This window comes from Pangasianodon hypophthalmus, chromosome 5 (assembly GCF_027358585.1).
Source record: "Pangasianodon hypophthalmus isolate fPanHyp1 chromosome 5, fPanHyp1.pri, whole genome shotgun sequence".
NCBI classification, from domain to species: domain Eukaryota; kingdom Metazoa; phylum Chordata; class Actinopteri; order Siluriformes; family Pangasiidae; genus Pangasianodon; species Pangasianodon hypophthalmus.
In genome coordinates this window covers 26678872-26697955 of record NC_069714.1, presented here as the reverse complement: position 1 = coordinate 26697955, position 19084 = coordinate 26678872, and the positions used below count along the sequence as shown (strand labels likewise).

Below are 19084 nucleotides of genomic sequence, written 5' to 3'. Positions count from 1 at the left end.
CCATCCTGGAGTGTTTTATTCCACTTATACCACACCAACTTGCCATGGATAACAATTTTTATTTATTTAAGAATGACACATCATATTTTTTTATCCATTTATAGTTACATTTAACATCGTGGAAAACCACAAAACTTAGTTACTTACGTTTAGCTAGTTCCTATTCTCACTTGCGTTACAGCAGCTATAAACAGTCGTTCCCTCACCTGCCTCTCTTTTTCCTCACTCTTGAAGTTAATAAGTCAAAACAAATGCAGCTTGTCAAGTTACCAAAAATCCACAAAACATAAACTCCACTGTCCTGGAGACTTCCTCGTGTAGAAAAACTGCACTGAAGTTACAGTGGAGACTCCTTCCATGAATGTTAAATCAGCATCTGCTCAGTGAAAACTTTACCATTTCGATGATTATACATTTTACTTTATTAAATAACAGCACATTTTTTTACTCCATTTATTATTAGCCTAAGATTGTTACTATAGATACGATAACGCATTAGACTGAGTGCATTAATGTAAACCTGTGACTTGCCTTGCAGTCGGAACTACTGTTAGATTTGCTATCATGGAAAATACATCAACACTTTCTGACCAATCAGAATCAAGAATTCAACACTGCTGTTATATAAAATATTTAGTCATCAGAGATTGCTCTATTAAAAACATAATCACCTGTTGCAGCCCTACGTGTGATATGAGCATTAGTGGTTTTAATTTGGGATTCGTTCTTTAATTCATTCATAGATGTGTTTATTCAAACAGCCTATAAATGAGTCAGAATCCAATCCAAGCACGGAGCTGAGCAGTTGAGGGTTAACGCTCGTACTCAAGGGCCCTGCAGTAGCGCTCTCATTTTCAACAGCACACAGCACACGCTGCGCTACAATTCAATTTTATGACTAATAAGCAATACTGATTTTTTTTCAGTAAATAACACAGTCAATCCCAGGAAAACATCGGCATTGTGATTAAACCCGTTTTGTCCTGCTTTCTTATGAGACCGTGTTTCACTCAAAGGGGTGTTTTTAAACGCTAACTTGTGATCGAACTTTTCCTCTCCCCATGTGCGTGCCAGCTCTTGTCGGATTCCATTTAAATATTCATATTAGAACACATCACTTTGGCTGCGCAAATTACTTTCATAAAGTGATTTTAACTGGGGGCAGCGCTCGTTATTTCAGCTCTGCCGTTTCCATGGAGACTAAGGGAACCTCTGCCACACGAAATCTCTCTCTCTCAGTTTTTCTTTTTCACCTCGACAGACACAATCACTAATGGTCATTTTCCAGCTCTGACAGGCTGCAACCCGCGCGACGACTTATTAATCTCAGTCTCTTCCACCTATACAGATAGATCGATTTCATCTGAGTAGAGTCGTAATTAAAGCCAGGAGCACTAACCTTCATCATTCCTAACATTACATATGAGTTGGCATGGGCAAGAACATACAAAGTAATGGGCAAGTCTTTCTTGGTTCAAAAATGAAGAATAAGATTAAGGATGTGATTCTCACCACCTCACTACATTTGTCTGTCTCTGTAACGTGGTGAGAGGATGCAAGTGTCGACATACTTTATTTCGGGAAATCAAAAAATCACGAGGATCAAAACACAGCCATAATGTCACAACACAGGCAAGAATCTAGAACAAATGGTGAAACAGGACTCCCTACAAAATGCATGGTAAGACTTCGCAACAAACAATGACACACAGATGACAAAAACAGCAAACTAATCAAGAACTAACACAGAACAGGTGAACACATTCAGTAAACAAAGCAATGACAGAACAGAGGCAGAGACAGGTCTAGAACAGAGACCAGAGCAAACACGAGCACATGGTGTTTGTCACCATGGGAACCATGACACGAAAAAAAGGGAAATCTTGATAGTCTCACAATAAAACACAAGCGAGTTTAACTGGCTGTCAAATAACAAAAATCGCCAAAATATACGAACGTTTATTATTATTACAGAAATGTTTTTAAATATTATAGTATGTGCCTCGAGATACATAAAGAGTGCATCTACGTGTACATACAATCTTAAAAAAGTTTTACTCTAGAACACTTCAGTTCTTCAGTTTTCAATTTGGGAAAATCTCTACATATTCTAAGAAGAAAGCATACTCTTTAAAGGAGCGATTGAAGTAGAACCCTTCGTAGGAACACACACACACACACACACACATTATTTTCGTAGTACTCAATACAAAATAATGAGCAAATGCTTAAATTCCCACACTGAAAAAAAAGCTCACTGAACTGAATTAATTCAAGTGTGCGCATCGGTTCCACTTGATTGAACCGAGTTACATTAACACAATATGTTTTCATACATCCAACATGATTTGATCATATATTTTCAAAGCTCTGAATAAAATCGAACCCTGCGTTCTCACCCTAACCGAGGATTGAAGTTGGATTGCTGGCGCTGTGAAACTATAAACGGAGTTAGATCCTTAAATGAAAGTTTATTCCTTCTTCGCTTTTGGGGTAACCAGTTTTTAAAATGCTAAGACTTTCCTTCTGGTTGAGGTACATGCAAAAGAGAAAGATATTTCAGCTTAAGGAAGCCTGTACTTTTCAGAACTATAGTAGAAAATGTCAATTTATACATATATGGATGCAAAATGCATATTTCATGCCTCAGGCCAAGAGACGCTGCAGCAAATTTTACACTAACATCCACTTCATTAAGTCCTATCATAGCTACTGGGTTCTTTCTCCAGCAACTGAGCGAAGTCTAACTCTATGTGATTTGGTATGTAAATGTATTAAGGAACATATCCCTCATGTTTGGAAATTTTTCGCCGGTCTCAGCGCGTGGGCCTGCAAGCCGAGCCGCTCTCTCCCTCACTCCCAAACCTACTTAGTGCTATTACACTTGATCAAACACTAATGGACATTATTATTCAGTGGTGGGGAAAAGCCTAAAGCAAATTGAATCCTCCTGTGGAGGGGATTGTTATCTCGCTCAAAGCTACAGTGTGTCTAACATATTCGGAGCGCGGCAGGTACAAATTCCTCCCGGGCCGAAGCGGCTCGCTATTGTGCATGCTTTAAAAGCAAAACGGCAGCGAGCATTAGGCGGAGGTCAACGAGACCGGCCCACACATTAATCACTCTTAGTGCTGACAGAGCTCTTCGCTATAACAAATGTTTGCAATTACAGTCACTGTGGGGGGAAAAAAAAAGTTTGTGCGTAATTACAGATGAGGTAGAAACAATCAGGTCTGTGGATGATGACCATGATGATGATGAAGATGACGATGATGATGATGATGATGATGACTAGCAAAATGCCGATACACATCAGTGCAGTCTCCTGCAATGACCGAATTCTGGATGATAGCCATGTTTACGATAACTTTCAGTCATTTTGAATTATCTAATAGCAGTTAGTAGGATCAGACTTGCAGAACAATCACTTTGCACAACTTTTAAGGGCCTGCATCCAAAATCCTTAAAATAATTGAGTATAATTAGTATGAGTCATTAAGTAAGGAAGACATTCGGGTCAAACAGTGTCAAGTTGACATTAGTTACGAGCGTAATAACACTGACAATGCCGGGTTGTGGTTTCTGAGGCAATCAGTGAGCCCCTGATGATGCTTAACAGTCCTGAGACCCCATTTTGAGAACCATCTCGATTACTTCATATTTATATCACTATGATTATAGACAGTGCTCTAAAGTATGGGCTATTTTGTGGCTTTGTCACTTTAGTAAGAACATGAACAAGTAGGTAAAACAGTTTTATTGACACTCTTAATAAAAAAAAAAACAACTATACAAAAAAACCAATTAGTAACAATCAGTAAAAATTTGTAACAATTTCAAGATATTAAGAAGATATTAAGAGGATAGAGTCACAAAATGGCAAGAAAAAAGTGGTAATATTTCAAGAATTTATTTATTTTTTTAAACATTTCAAGAATACGGTTACAAGAAACAAAGTTACAAGAAAAAGATGACAATATTTTGAGAATAACCTCATAGATGAGATGTACTGACTGAAGAAATCTGACATGCCCATTTTCAGCACTGGGTCAGCTTCAAAGGCACAACATCAGAGCTATGAAATAATCCACAATAACTTTTGGGTCATTGTCTGTATTATACGCTTCCAGCCACATGACATCATCAATGCAACTATTGACTGTGTTGCCATATGGCTTTAGTTTATTCTACTTGTTTTGCTCAAGATCTTATGAGTTTCTTCTGAAACATTACCTCTTTTTCTCTGTAACTTTGAGACTGTTCTCAAAACACTACCAATTCATATTGAAAATATTACTTCTCTTTAAATATTGTGACTTTATTCTCATACTATCAGAATCTACATTGCATTTATTTCTTGCAATGTTACTAATTTATTTTCGAAATTGTAAATGTATTAAATAAATAAAATTAGAGGGGTCACATGACATTGACTGAAGCCCCTATAACAAGCAGAGAAATGCAGTAAGATGAAAAGGTTTTATTTTATTTTCATCCAAATCATGAGTTTGTTTGTTTTTAACATTTTTGGTTTTCTTTCAGTTTTATTCAATTATTTTAAATAAAGGCTATGCTACTAATTCAATTTGCAGAACTAACAATGGAGTTATGGAGCTAATTTAGCAAGCTGAGCTGGCAAAGGCTTTAGTGCTTTGGGAAAACAATCACTGGGATTTATTTAAATCCTGAATTTTCCAGTTCGAGTGTTTTGGACAATTTGGTGCTTTAACAATATTCTCATGCAGTTTGCTGACTTTACTTATGATTTGAACACTGCAATGTAACTATATACAAAGAGGATATGATTTTATAAGAGGAACAGCATTTGATGAAGAAAAAAAAAAGCAGTGCATTCAGATGGTACACCAGCAAATTGCTCGAAATATTATGCATAACAGAGCCATAAATATCTCAATTCTGACATTATTTAGTCATCATGTAGGGTCTTATGATTCCTATAATGTTGCAGAAATGCATGTCTCAGTTCTACTCTGCTTTCTGAGCCAGCAGATTGAGGCGATCTGCTTATTTTTACACATGCACATCAAATATGAGGGCTAAATGTGGGCTGTGGACGTGTCCTGACTGGAGAAAATGAATCTTAACTACAGCATTAGCTGTCACACACACACACACACACACACACACACACACACACACACACACACACACACACACACACACACGCTTCTGTTCTGTCCCTTTCACCAAGGCGGCTCTAAGTGAAAGACTGTTGCTAAAACCTGCACCACTTTTACACTCCCCTTTTTTTTTGGACACAGTTGAAAAAAAGACAGCAATTTCCATCCTCATCAATAAAAACAAAGACATGGAACAACACACCTTCAATATTTAATGAGCTCCATGAACATTTATGAAAGCTGATTATGTAAATGGTTCATCAGTGTGAAGGTAAGTACTGCCTGCTGGCGGAGGGGAAACAAACCAGCTCAGGAACTTTAATGATGTTTTTTCAGTGGGGACCCTGATTTAGTGCCCGAGCGTTAGAAAATAATCAGACATGGGTGGTGAGTAAGCCAACAACAGCCTGGGGAGACAGTTCTGGACAAAACAAGCACAAAGTAAATCCTGTGTTTATTTCTGTTTACAGTAAGAGCCTTGTTGACTGGAGATGATCGCTCACAGACCTCCGCCTGTCAGAGCAAGCAAGTTAACGCTGTTACGTCTGGGGAAACCCCTCGGATGACATGCAGATAACCGGAAAACAGCCAAATTTTTATTAAAAATCCAGTTTGGGCTTAGAAATGAGCTTTATTTTTAGAAAATATTAATATATTTTACCAAACAATACCAAAACCATCACCCACTCCTTTTTCCCCCTCACTCACTCCTTCATTTTCTCAGTCAATCACTTGCTCCTACACCAAGTCCCTCCCTCACTCACTGATTCATTCACACACTTCCTCAGTCACTCACTCTCTTCCTCCCTCCATAATTCCCTCACTCATTCATAGTCTCTCACTCACTCACTTATTACTCAATTCATCATTCACTTCCTCACTCACTCATCCACTTCCTCCTTCACACACTCACTCACCCACTTACGTACTTCCTCACTCACTCACTCACCCACTTCCTCCTTCACACACTCACTCACCCACTTACCTACTTCCTCACTCACTCATCCACTTCCTCCTTCACACACTCACTCACCCACTTACGTACTTCCTCACTCACTCACTCACCCACTTCCTCCTTCACACACTCACTCACCCACTTACCTACTTCCTCACTCACTCACCCACTTCCTCCTTCACACACTCACTCACCCACTTACCTACTTCCTCACTCACTCATCCACTTCCTCCTTCACTGACTCACTCACGCACTTCCTCCTTCACTCACTCACTCACCCACTTACCTACTTCACTCACTCACTCATCCACTGCCTCACTCACTCATCCACTGCCTCACTCACTGACTCACTCACCCACTTCCTCACTCACTCACCCACTTCCTCACTCACTCATCCACTTCCTCCTTCACTCACTCACTCACTCACTTACCTACTTCCTCACTCACTCATCCACTGCCTCACTCATTCATCCACTTTCTCACCCATTCACTCACTCATCCACTTCCTCATCCACTCATCCACTTCCTCATCCACTCACTCCTGTCACACTTCCATGCTCACTCACTCATCCACTTCCTCTCTCATTCCCTTCCTCACCCAATCATTCATCCAATTCCTCACTGACTCATTCAGTCATTCATCCACTCACTCACCCACTCATGATTCATCCAGTTCCTCACCCACTCACTTCCTCACTCATTCACTACCCCATTCATTCATCCTCTTCCTCATCCACTCACTCAATTCTTCACTTACTTACTCACTTATTCAATCCACTTCCTCACCTACTCACTCGTTCACACTCCCTCCCTTCCTCCATCCCTCATTCAGCCAATGACTCACTCAATCACTCCCTCATTCTCATCTCACACTTAGCCCCTCACTTATTCACACTCTCTCCCAACCTCACACAAACACACTCTCTCTCTCTCCATCACTTCCTGTCTCTTACCCTCACTCTCTCTCCATCGCTCTCTCTCCCACCCTCACTCTCTCTCCATCGCTTCCTCTCTCCCACCCTCACTCTCTCTCCATCGCTCTCTCTCCCACCCTCACTCTCTCTCCATCGCTTCCTCTCTCCCACCCTCACTCTCTCCATCACTCTCTCTCCCACCCTCACTCTCTCTCCATCGCTCTCTCTCTCCCACCCTCACTCTCTCTCCATTGCTCTCTCTCTCCCACCCTCACTCTCTCTCCATCGCTCTCTCTCTCCCACCCTCACTCTCTCTCTCCCACCCTCACTCTTTCTCCATCGCTCTCTCTCTCCCACCCTCACTCTCTCTCCATTGCTCTCTCTCTCCCACCCTCACTCTCTATCGCTTCCTCTCTCCCACCCTCACTCTCTCTCCATCGCTTCCTCTCTCCCACCATCACTCTCTCTCCATTACTCCCTCTCTCCCACCCTCATTCTCTCTCCATCACTCCCTCTCTCTCACTCTCACTCACTTACTCACACTCTTTCCATCACTCCATCTCTCTCACTTTCTCCATCACTCCGTCACTCCCTCTCTCCATCACTTCCTCTTTCCCACACACACTCACTCACTCACTCCATCATTCCCACGCTCCATCTTTCTCTCCCTTCTTCCCTCACTCAGCTGTAACAGGCTGAAATTTCTCCACTAGGGGGCATTAATTTGTGTACCTTTAGTGTGCATCATTGTAGAAAAGGAGGAACCTGGCATGAACCCACCAGCAGGTTCTGACAATTCCAGGTCTGTTTGCACTCACATGGAGTGTGTATGCAGTAAAATTGTTCTAACACACCCTATGCATTCTATTAATGATAGTTAATAGTTAATATAATGTATAGTAATATACTGATAGTTGATATAAATCAGTATAAAGCAGTAAATCAGTGGTGGCACTCGCATGTCAAAACTGCAGCGTATTATATTCAAAAGTGATTTAAGCAGCTCGTGTTTATTATGACTCTTCAGTAAAAAAATGTCAAAAATTTGAACTGGATGAGCTGCAGTAAGAAGAGAGGAAACTAGAAACCTGAAATGAATGCGCCAGATTATGAACGAATGCTCACATGACGTCCAAAACAAACCCTGTGACAACGAACGCAGTGTATCATTATTTATTTTTATTTACTGAGCTCAGTAACGTTTAGTCACTCAGAGTAGAGTAACACTAAAACCTCGATCATTCTTAATTCACTTTTTTGAATATAACAAGCTGCATTTGAGCTTTGAGCGTAAAAATCAATCGATTTATTGTGTTCATTAACTCATTAACCAAGCAGAGAGTTTCACTGAAGGAAAAGCATCCATTATTTCATTATCTTAAGAATTATTTGCATTGGCCACCGCAATATTCAGCTCAGACCTGTGGACTTCAGCCGGGTTACAGAGAAGAGCACAGGGAATTTATTTATTTATTTATTTTTTAAAAAGAAGATTCTCTATAACAGGTACTGGGTATCCTTGTTTCTTCTTCTGGTTGCATTGTTTTAACAGTTTGTAGTTTTACAGGCTTCATAGTTAGCATACAGGTTATAGAAATTATATATATTTAACAATTTCTCATCCAAAAAAAAACAAGCATCCTGAATTAGGTACCTGGGGTAAAATAACTCAGGAACAAATTCACAAGATTCAGATTTTGCTTTAAAAAGAAAAGAGTCAATGTATATCTTTATTTCTTCTGGCTGATGCTTAATATTTTAATGTTTAATATCCATTATTAACAGTTGGCTGTATAAATGTAACATTATTAATCATATCAATACCAAAAGCACTCTGAATTAAATGGAGATTAAATAATTGAGAATTATATAATCTTGAATTCATGGATGATTCTGACTTCTAACTTCACAACCACAAAATAAATAAATGAATAAAAAATAAAAACAGCAGCAAGGCACTGCAGCAATATAAGATTATGATATTAAAGCTTGCATCATCTGTGATGTGTTTATAAGCCCAGCACAAATTGTACAACCGTAAATAAACATCAGTGCCAGCAAGATTCTTCTACACAAACCCTATAACCAGAGCGAATATTTCAAGCTTGTCACGCTGGAAGTTCTTGAATGCAATCGAATTAAAACCAAGAGTGATTGAACAAAAGCTTGGCGATCCTGCCAGCTCTCGCTGTGTTTACAGCTTTCCTCACTCAGATGTCTATCGGCTCGGCATGTGTTTGACACCGGAGTTTGGCGAAGGTAAAGAGGGAAGAACAGGACTCACCTAGGAGCATGATGTGTGAGGGTAGAGCAGTTGGATGCTGGTAGACGGGAGGATAAGTTCCAGGAGTGAACCTTAGATGATCGGAGTGAAGTGGACAGAGAAGACAAGTGGACGAAAGAGGCAGAGATGAAACATAGAGAGAGGCTGTCACCAGATGCAGCTTTCAGTTACACCTCTGAACCACAGTGCAAAAAAAAAAAAAAACATCCCACAGCAAGGAAAAAAAAAAAAACTGGGTCAGTCCATCATTGATGTGGAGAGACAGGCAGAGAAAAAAAAAAAACAAATCGTGGGTTCTCCTTCTCCGTCACAAAGCCCGGATCCGTCTCGCTGTGATTCAGCCTGGAGGAATCTGGCTCTCGTAAATCAGGAGCGACTTGTGTGATCAGCCGGCCATGCAGAGAGACACGCGTGGAGACGTGAGGCGAGCGGGTGACTCCTGAGAGTGTGTGTGTGTATGTGTGAGAGAGAGAGAGAGGGGGAAAGGCAGGCGAGAGGGACTGCGTGTGTATTTAGTAGAGAGAGAGAGAGAGAGAGAGAGAGAGAGAGAGAGAGAGTTGGCGCTGTATGTGGCACAGCAAGCGTAGCTGCATACCCTTCGCTCACTGGGAGAGCGTAATGTGACTCGGTGCTATCTGCTCAGACGTGTGTAAATGAGGTGAGACTCGAGAATTCCCAGCAGCCCTGCTGAGATCCATGGGGGGTGTGCGTGTGTGAGCGTGTGTGAGTGTGTGTGAGTGTGTGTGAGTGTGTGTGCGTGTGTGGGGGGGGGGGGGGGGGGGGTTTAGTGAAGACCTCCTAACAACCATCTAACTGTTCAATGCGTCTCCCGGGTGCTTGGTGTAAATAGTCAGCTCCAATCACTGAGGAAAAAAATAGGTGGATGAAGAGCCAGTGGATGGGTTAGAGGTTAAACAGGGGGGTTACTGCTTTTTCTCAGCCTTTCACTGGTAACAGTTGGGCTGTATCTCAAATCACATACCAAGAACTAATCATTTAAACTACATACTATGTGCTAATGAGGACTTTTAAAATGGAGTCGTACATGAGATACATTCAAACTTTTATTGTTTTGTATCTGAAGTTTAAAAGATGCCAAACTGTGCTAGGCGTGTTTTTCATTTGAATGCACAGATCATTACCAGTTAGAGTTTTAAGACAGGGACAGATGAACTGTCTACCACTGGCATCAGCAGCCATTTTGGTTCTGTCAGTCATCAGATACAAGCCTTTCCAAAAATCGCTCGACACCTCATTTACTCTGCAAATACGGTCCATCATCAGACTCTTTTTACTGTACTGTGTGTGTGGTGGCTTGAATAAACCCTTCACATGCGGAAATTTCGACATTTTCTACTATATATAGTTCTGAGAACTGCAGACTTTATTAAACCTTAATATTTTTATGTTAATAGTGTTTTGTTTTCCTTATTATTTTATTAACACCGAGCCCACTCTAGCACTTGAACAAGCTAGCATCTGTGTCTCGTTTTTCAAGTTATGAATCCTCGCTCAATGCTTTGTTTGGATCTGAATAAAAGCTTCTGCTCAAGTAATAGTAATGCAAGCTTTCTGTTCTACATAGCAACGTTCCATTTTAACTTATGTTTTGGAAGAAGCTTCATTACGTCTTTGTATGGCATCCTGGGAAAATCCTTCACATGGTGAGATTTCTACATTTTCCACTATATATAGCTCTGAAAAACGTAGACTTTCCTGAACTAAAATATGTTTCTATTTTGCATTCATTTAACCAGAGGTGTTTACTCCTACAACAGTAAAAGCAGGAAATCGCATTTAAATATCACTCTGACTGCAGCACAGGAGCACATGCGATCTCAGTGACTTTGACCATGGCATGATTGTTGGAGATAGATGGGCTGGTCTGAGTATTTCAGAAACACACAATTTTCACACACAACAGTCTCTAGTGTTTACACTAGAATGGCGGAGAAAACGAAAAACATCCAGTATGCGGTAGTTCCGCAGGTGGAAACACCTTCTCACAGAGTCCACAAAAGTCCACAGTAGCATAAATAACCACTGTTTACAACCGTGGTAAGCAGAAAAGCATCTCAGAATGCACAACTCACTGAATCTTGAGGAGGAAGGATTAGAAGAGCAGAAGACCACATTAGGTTCCTCTCCTGTCAGCCAACAACAAGTAGGGCTCTGAGGCTATTATCTGCAAAGGTTCACTGAACCATTCACTCCAACATCATTTCAGTTAGAACATTCAGGAACGTTTGAAATGAAGATGAAAGAACAATCTACTCAGATCAAGCTACATGACAGAACATTTCTGGCTCGTTTAAACAGAGCAAGACTCGCATCAAAGAACATGAGAACACCAAGCTTAGAGATCTAAGTACAGTTCATGAAGTTCTGATGCATGGAAAAAAAAAAAACAGATGGTAGAGGGTGGAGAAGTATCCACAAAGATATTCCACTCAAAAATACGTCCCCCAAAAACAGTACGACATGGACCTTAGTTTTACTACTTTCACGCTTCACGCTTGTAAGAACAATTTCGCTGTACGCTGTACGAAGCCATTCATGTGCAATATCTCATGTCAAATAAATTCCTGTCCGACTACACTGGAAACTCGAGATCATGTCGCGTATCAGCAGTATTATACTAGTGTCTTAGATTGGATTGCAGTGTTCTTTTCCATCAAGGACAGCCCGGCTGTCTATGTGAGCATGACTTCTTTTTTAAATGGATTCGGAGAAAGGCGATTTACGGTTCTCTGAGTGATGCCCTGACCGCCATGCCAAATATTCTCGAACCACGCAGCCAGAGGAGGTTATGTGCTCAATCCACCCTCTGTTTTCACCCCCATGCTGCTGATATGATTGATGCACGCAAGACAGAGCCATTTTCAACAGCTCAAGCTTGTCCACTTCTTGGGTTACAACCCTGGACAGCGGAGCCTTCCAACAGCTGATTGCTTAGTAGTTCGTCTTTGCTGTATGGACGATATTACATTACCCACGACATGCGAAGCTAAGAGGGAGCTATAAATATGTGGCACATGTCAAGGATTCTTTCCACTGACAATGCAATTTATGCTTCTTCCCGTTCCCAAATGCAGCAGAGATGCAGGTGTCGGGTGTCAAAACGGGCGAGTAAAGCAAGGCACGTGCCCTTACTGTCACAAACAGCATCATTAAGGGCCATCCAGAGCTTTACTCCACCTGATGGTAAATTTAAACTGTGGTTACTTAACCGTTCTGAACAGCCTGTCATCATTGTCTGTGATAATATAGTACGTGAGAACGTTTGGGTATTAAAGCATAAGCTCCCGGTGTAAGCAAAGTCCCTTTCAGCGGCATTGTAAATAACTCTTTATTTTGGGGAGGGAGTGAAAGAGAAAGGCAGCAACAGACAAGGACTTGTCGCCCCCCTAATGCAAAACGGGAAGGAGTCAATTAACCACGTGTCAGATGGTCAGATGTAATTATGATAAGGCATGCAGCCATAATCCACTCTCTAATATCAACATCAGCATTTCACATGATGCTAGCCAGGAGAAGGATTAATAGCTTCTCAAAATACAGACCAGAGCAAACTATATATCTCTATAATAAGATTGGAAATTGCAAGCCAAGCTAAAGAGGAAAGTCACCAGGACACCGCTGAAATTAAATAGTTCAGCCTAGAATATTCTCAAACACGGAATTATTGCCAGGAGCAAGCAAGATTGGCTACACCAGTCAAAATGATATCCATTCTCATTTACGTTTAGATCAATACCAGACTAATCGAGGAGAGTGTTAGCTCAAGCGAGAAGGCTCTTTCGTGCAATAAAAAGGAAAAAAAAAACAAAAAAAAAAACAAAGCATAGCTTCACTACCAATCTAATCATGCAGCCAGCCGCACTGGAGATCCTACCCACTGCTTCAGACAATACATCAGGTCAAATTTACATGAGCACTTAATTAGCACTGAATCAACACAACGAGGAGAGGGTAATGTCAAGCAGGGAGGCTCAGTGAATCTGTGTTTCATTAAGACCTCATTAGAAATGTTCCAGAAGCCATACATTGGAAGTGGGCGAGGTGTTGAAAAATGAGATTTGGAAAGGTTCATCTTTGTTGTCTACCAGGTTGAAGGGAAAATCCCCTAATGCAAAAGTGAAGTGAAGTGACTTGTGGCCAAGTATGGTGACCCGTACTCGGAATTTGTGCTCTGCATTTAACCCATGCAGGTGCACACACACACACACATACACACACACACACACACACTGTGAACACACACCCGGAGTAGTGGGCAGCCTTTTTTGCTGCAGCGCCCGGGGAGCAGTTGGGGTTCGGTGCCTTGCTCAAGTGTCTCACCTCAGTCGTGGTATTGAGGGTGGGAGAGAGCGCTGGTCATTCACTCCCCCACCTACAATCCCTGAGACTCCTTCGTGTTGCAAGTCCGACTCTCTATCCATTAGGCCACGACTGCCCCCCCAAAAAAAAACAGAGCAATGTAAATCATGGGTAGAACCTTACAATACATTTATAACCAATCAATTTAACTGCTTGAAGAAGGACTGCAATATGAAGAATAAAACACTTGGCAGCATGCCGTTACAGGAAAATAATCAACGACGGCATAATGAGATGCGGCCAGACATGAAGAGTTACTGTTACCATCACGAAGTGTTTTAAGTGGTTTATTCCCAATATATGACAACAATTTATTAAATAATGATGCACCATACTTTTTATCCATTTATAGTTACATTTAATGCTGTGGACCGTTCCCACTAAACAAGTTAATTCATGTTATCACTTGTTATAGCAGCTATAAACAGTCAAACACTTCTCTTTTTTTCTTTCTGTTAAAGTTAATAAGACAAAATTTCAGCTCATCATGTTAAATAGAAACGGGAAAACAAACTCCTTTGTCTTGAAGACTTTACAAAGTGCTGACACTGGAGACTCCTTCCAAAAATGTGAAATAAACATCTCCCCCCAGAAAACTTCACCATATCATAATGATTGTACACATTTTTTAATCTGATTATGTGGAGCGCCCTCCGTCCAAGCCCTTTTGTAACTTATTCTTATAGGAAAGGTAAAATATTAGAACAAGTGCATTAATATAAACCTGGGATTTGGCTTGCAGCTGGAACTACCGTCAGAGCTGCTGTTACAGAAAATTAATCATCTTCTGACCAATTAAAATCAAGAATTCAACAGCACTCTTGTATAAGTGCTATCTGTGACCATAAAAACCTTCAAAATTATTTACTAGAATAGCAACTCCATAATAAAAAAATGAAACCCAGAGTTTTTCCATTATCCAATCACTGAAATACATGTAAACACACAGGCTGATCTATTGCCAATATCTGAATTTGCAGCTATTAGATTATTCTATAAACACTCAGTGTTAAAAAGAAATACTCTCAGAAATTCTCTGATTTGTTTTCTTACCTCTTAATATCCTATTTTATTTTATAAATGCTACCCTGTTTTGGCACATCATTATATTACGATATAGCATAATGTTACAGTATAGTTATTGCAGATTTACTGTACTTATTGCAACCTCAGCCAATATCTCTCAAATGGCACCTTAAAATAGACCCCAGCTGGTGAAAACTGAATACAGGGCCAATGATGCAGGAAAATAAGGCAGCTACTACAGACAAGCTGATGCATAATGTGGTAAACCCATTCAAATGAGAATGCATACTGTGCACATTAAGATCTGATCCTTGGGCTAATTTTGTAAGTGTTGCAGCTTAAGAAGCCTTTCAGAGAGTAGGCAGAATGTCACTGGAGTGAACCAAATTCATATATGGTTTGAGTTTGAAGGATAGAAGTAGAGCGAGCTTTCTCATATGCAGTGTTTAGTTTGTTTGAATGGAACCCAGGTGTGATTTTTTTTAAGTAGATGAGAACACAGCAATCACACTCAGCATCTGAGCGAAGTGGTCTTGGTCCACTTCCAATTAAATTAGCATGGTTCGATTGCAGTGAGAAAGCGATTCGATCTTGAATCAACCCAACTGCAGGAAGTGAAACAAATATGCCATGTGTTTCGTAAATGTTTTATTTAGATGTAAGCTGATAAGCTGAGCCACAAGACGCAAACTAACCCAAAAGACAGAGCTGTAGCCCTGCAAAAATATGACATCATTTGGAGATTTGGACCATGGAACAAAATCTCTGGATGCAATACACTAAACATTTTAAACTAGTCACTTAGTGAATGTAATTATCTAGTAATATATTGAGCTCCGGCTCTGTGTTTTCAATGGTTTGGGGATTTTTGTCATTTCTATGCACACTTGAGAAAGGTTTAACTTTTTCCCATCTATCTCTGCAATGAATGAAAGAGTTTTACGAGTACATTTTCAGCCTTCAGCCATTTGTTGTTGTTGTTGTTTGCTTCACTTAATTATTTGTGTGACACTAAATGAAAACCAAGTGGCAAACAAACCAAAACTATCAACTCTGCTCTGATTTGGACTCAGCAAACAGACTAATAAATGTGAACACATCTTGACATGTGTCTGTTTGTATTTACCAGTGAGGGCTGTTTGTGCAGATTCTGATTGAAATGAAAGAAAAGGTGAAGCAGTGAGGTGAAACTCTGCCCCTCGATTCCTCACAGTGACAATCACATAGTCAATCTGCCGCAGCGGAACAAGTCTCTTGCATCAATGGTTAAGAAAGAGAGAAATGACAAACAGTCCAGGCCAGTTCATTTCATGCCTTTCAAAGCTGAACAACAACAGCTTGTTTTTTTTTTTGTTTTTTTTTAAACTTTGCCTTTGGAGAACTGTGAGGTGACGCACCAAAAAATTTTTACATTTTTTTTAAGCATTGACATTTATTGGTGGCCATCAGCAAAGAGATAAATATCATCTTGATATTTTTAGGATATAATGTCTTTGGAATGGTCAAAGAGAAGATATTTCATTCCATATCACTAGCTCTCAGTGGCAGGTTGCGTAAATCAAGTCATCAATACCAAAGTGCCATTGGCTGCTCAAAACTCGAGACATGATCCCCGGGATCACTGTTGAGTTCTGATACTGTAGCTGCTCAGTGTGTTCTTCCAAACATCAGACACCGAAACACAACAGAATGTGAAGCATCTGCCCCGTCTCAAATCCATCACTGTCACTACTGTCCCCTGGACCTGCATCTCTTTAGCTATCTTTATCTCTCACTAGCTTTCTCTGGACAGAGCAGCGGATAGCATTGCTGCATCACAGCTCCACAGTTCCCGATTTGATCCTGAGCGTGAGTTACTGTCTGTGTGGAATTTTGCATGTTCTGCCCGTGCTCATGTGGGTTTCCTCCATGTTCTCTGGTTTCCTCCCACTTCCCAAAAACATACCAGTACGTGGATTGGCTATGCCAAATTACCTGTAGGTGTAAAAGTGTGTGAATGTGTCTGCATGCTGCCGTGCAATGGACCATTGTTCCAGTCAGAGTGTATTTCCACCTCATACCCAGAGTTCTTGGGATAGGCTCTGGATCTAACCAAACTTGATCGAGATAAAGTGAGTACTAACGTTGAACGAATGAATCTTTTCCCCCTTATCTACTTGGAAGTTTGTTATTATCAGATGTTTCTAGATCAGATCCCCGTTTTGGCACTGGCCAGCCAGTTAAATCCCAACATCAAAAGCCATTTTCTGGCACTGTTGGAAAGGTTTCTCTCAGCAGGATATTGGTATTTGCCAGCACCATCAAATCGCGACCTTATGGTGATCGGAATGATCACCCATGTCAGGTGCAAGACAGCTGCTTAATCTCACCATGGTTTTCCCAGCTCAAAGTCGTACTGAAACACAACACCATGATGGGAGGCTGAGAAAGAGCCAATATGAGAAAGAGCGAGGGACAATTGGTAGCGATGACAGGGGTAATGACAGGGCTGCCAAATCTCTCCACTCATAGCAGATTTTCTCTCAAGTAGGTGGTCATGAGTGTACACAATGATTTGGATGTCCTTTTGTGCTGTTCCCTTTGTGCACAGAGACTATAAAACAATTTCTGTGGGGACAGAAGGACAAATTAGTAGCCAGCTGGTGAACACTAAGATGCTATCTATCAAACATATCCGTTTTTGTCCCATTGTGAAGGACTATAGGAAGATTAAGGCTGCCTTGAGGTTAACAGCTATGAATGCAATTGACCAAAACCTAATCGCAGGCTTCTAATGATGCTATAGAAATAGAATATTAAATGAAGCCAAATGATTTTGCACATCGGGGGTGGGACCTGTGGAGAAATCCCTGCAAATAGTTTTAGCCACAGGCAACTCATCACTACAGCACTCACACAAACTGAACAGACTCAAATTTATCTGTCAGGGTTTAATGATTGGTTCTTATCAATACGGTCAAAAAAGCAAGACAGTCTGTCCATCATTCAGTCAGTCATTCAGTCAGTCCGTCATTCAGTCAGTCATTCAGTCAGTCATTCAGTCAGTCATTCAGTCAGTCATTCAGTCAGTCATTCAGTCAGTCATGTGCTCTAGGGTTCTGGCTGAGCAGTGAGGAAAGTTCAGTCTCTGCTGTTTGTTCAGCTTCTGCAAACCTATCAAAGCCATGAAAGCAGCTCATCCAAAATACATTACAGGATTTCCACTTTAGAATAAAGCCTTCTCCTCATTCTCAGTAGGCTGACGCAGATAATTCAGTCAGCTCTAAAGAACTCAGCCCACGCAGCCATGCCTATTGCACAGAGACACGCTGAGACGCAGGGCTTTGAGTCTCCGGGGAGAATTAGCATACGGTAATCTGCTCCTGTATAAACGAGTGATGGGCAATAACTGGGCATTTGACAAAGTCAGACAAAGTCAAGAGTTTACTGGTATGCTGATTGTGTCAGTGCAAGCAATGCGCATTATGAAGCAGTGACCATGTGGCTGCGTGGGTTTGCAGGTTTCTGAAAATCTGAGCCATAAATTTCCATCTGGAGCGCCCTCCTGCTGCTCTGTGCCTCCACCGGTCCTCCATGTTAATCCTTCACCGCTACAAACACCCTGATCCTGCCCATCCCTCGGCGCCAGAGGCAGAGAGAACATCCTGTATCGACCACGGGGGGTCACACGAAACCTTGAAGCACTGCAGGAAATGACCCAATCGACCCTCCACTTGCTTCCTCACTCCCAGCAGTAAAGTCACTTGCTATTAGAGGCACGATCCAGGAAAATGTCACTATTAGACACTCTCAGCGTCAGCCAAACCAGGATGGACACGCAGGAATGACTAAGTCTTGTAATGAAGACAAGACTTTCCAGTTTTAATGGAAAATGACCTCTCATTAAACAGCATGTGCTTAACAGGGTGAGAACAATGACGCAAAAAAGATAAAGCAGTTGTCTGTGCTAAATTAATTTCAACAGGACAACTGGATTAGTCTTAGTCAAAGAGATCACATTAATCTGTAAGAGATGGAGCCAATTTTTTTTTACTGTAACACAGTGGTTACAATGTCAAGTCTTCAGAATTTTGGGGGACACTATGAAGCCAATTGATCCAAATTTCCTATTTTTCCAACCCACCACATTTGGATTACATTTCTATAATGATGGAGTACGGCCTCTGGGGCACAAGAGTGAATCAACCTTTAGTGATTTCCCCTACAAAGCTACCTCTAGCTTTGAAAGTTAGAGAGAACATGAATCCTTCCTTTGGCTAAATGAAAGTACAACAATACTCATTCAACAAGCAGTATATAGTATACTCAATGCAGTATACATTATACAGCCCCAAATATGGATATGCAAGCATCAACTGCATTATTCAGAAGTTCTGAACCTTCC

At 41.0% G+C, this 19084-nt stretch overlaps 1 protein-coding gene across 4 annotated transcripts in view; it reads right to left on the bottom strand.

Annotated features, from left to right (window-relative positions):
* The window catches only part of znf385b (zinc finger protein 385B), a 197381-nt gene that overhangs the window by 100317 nt on the left and 77980 nt on the right, over positions 1 to 19084 (bottom strand). Inside the window, exon 1 of one of the 4 annotated variants that reach the window (XM_026946832.3) lies at positions 9295 to 10011. The exons of the other annotated variants lie outside the window; for them this stretch is intronic. Within the exon in view, the coding sequence (XP_026802633.1) occupies positions 9295 to 9304 (10 nt within the window). The 5' untranslated portion in view covers positions 9305 to 10011. Of the gene's footprint in view, positions 1 to 9294; positions 10012 to 19084 lie in introns of those variants that run through there. 4 annotated transcript variants of the gene reach the window in all.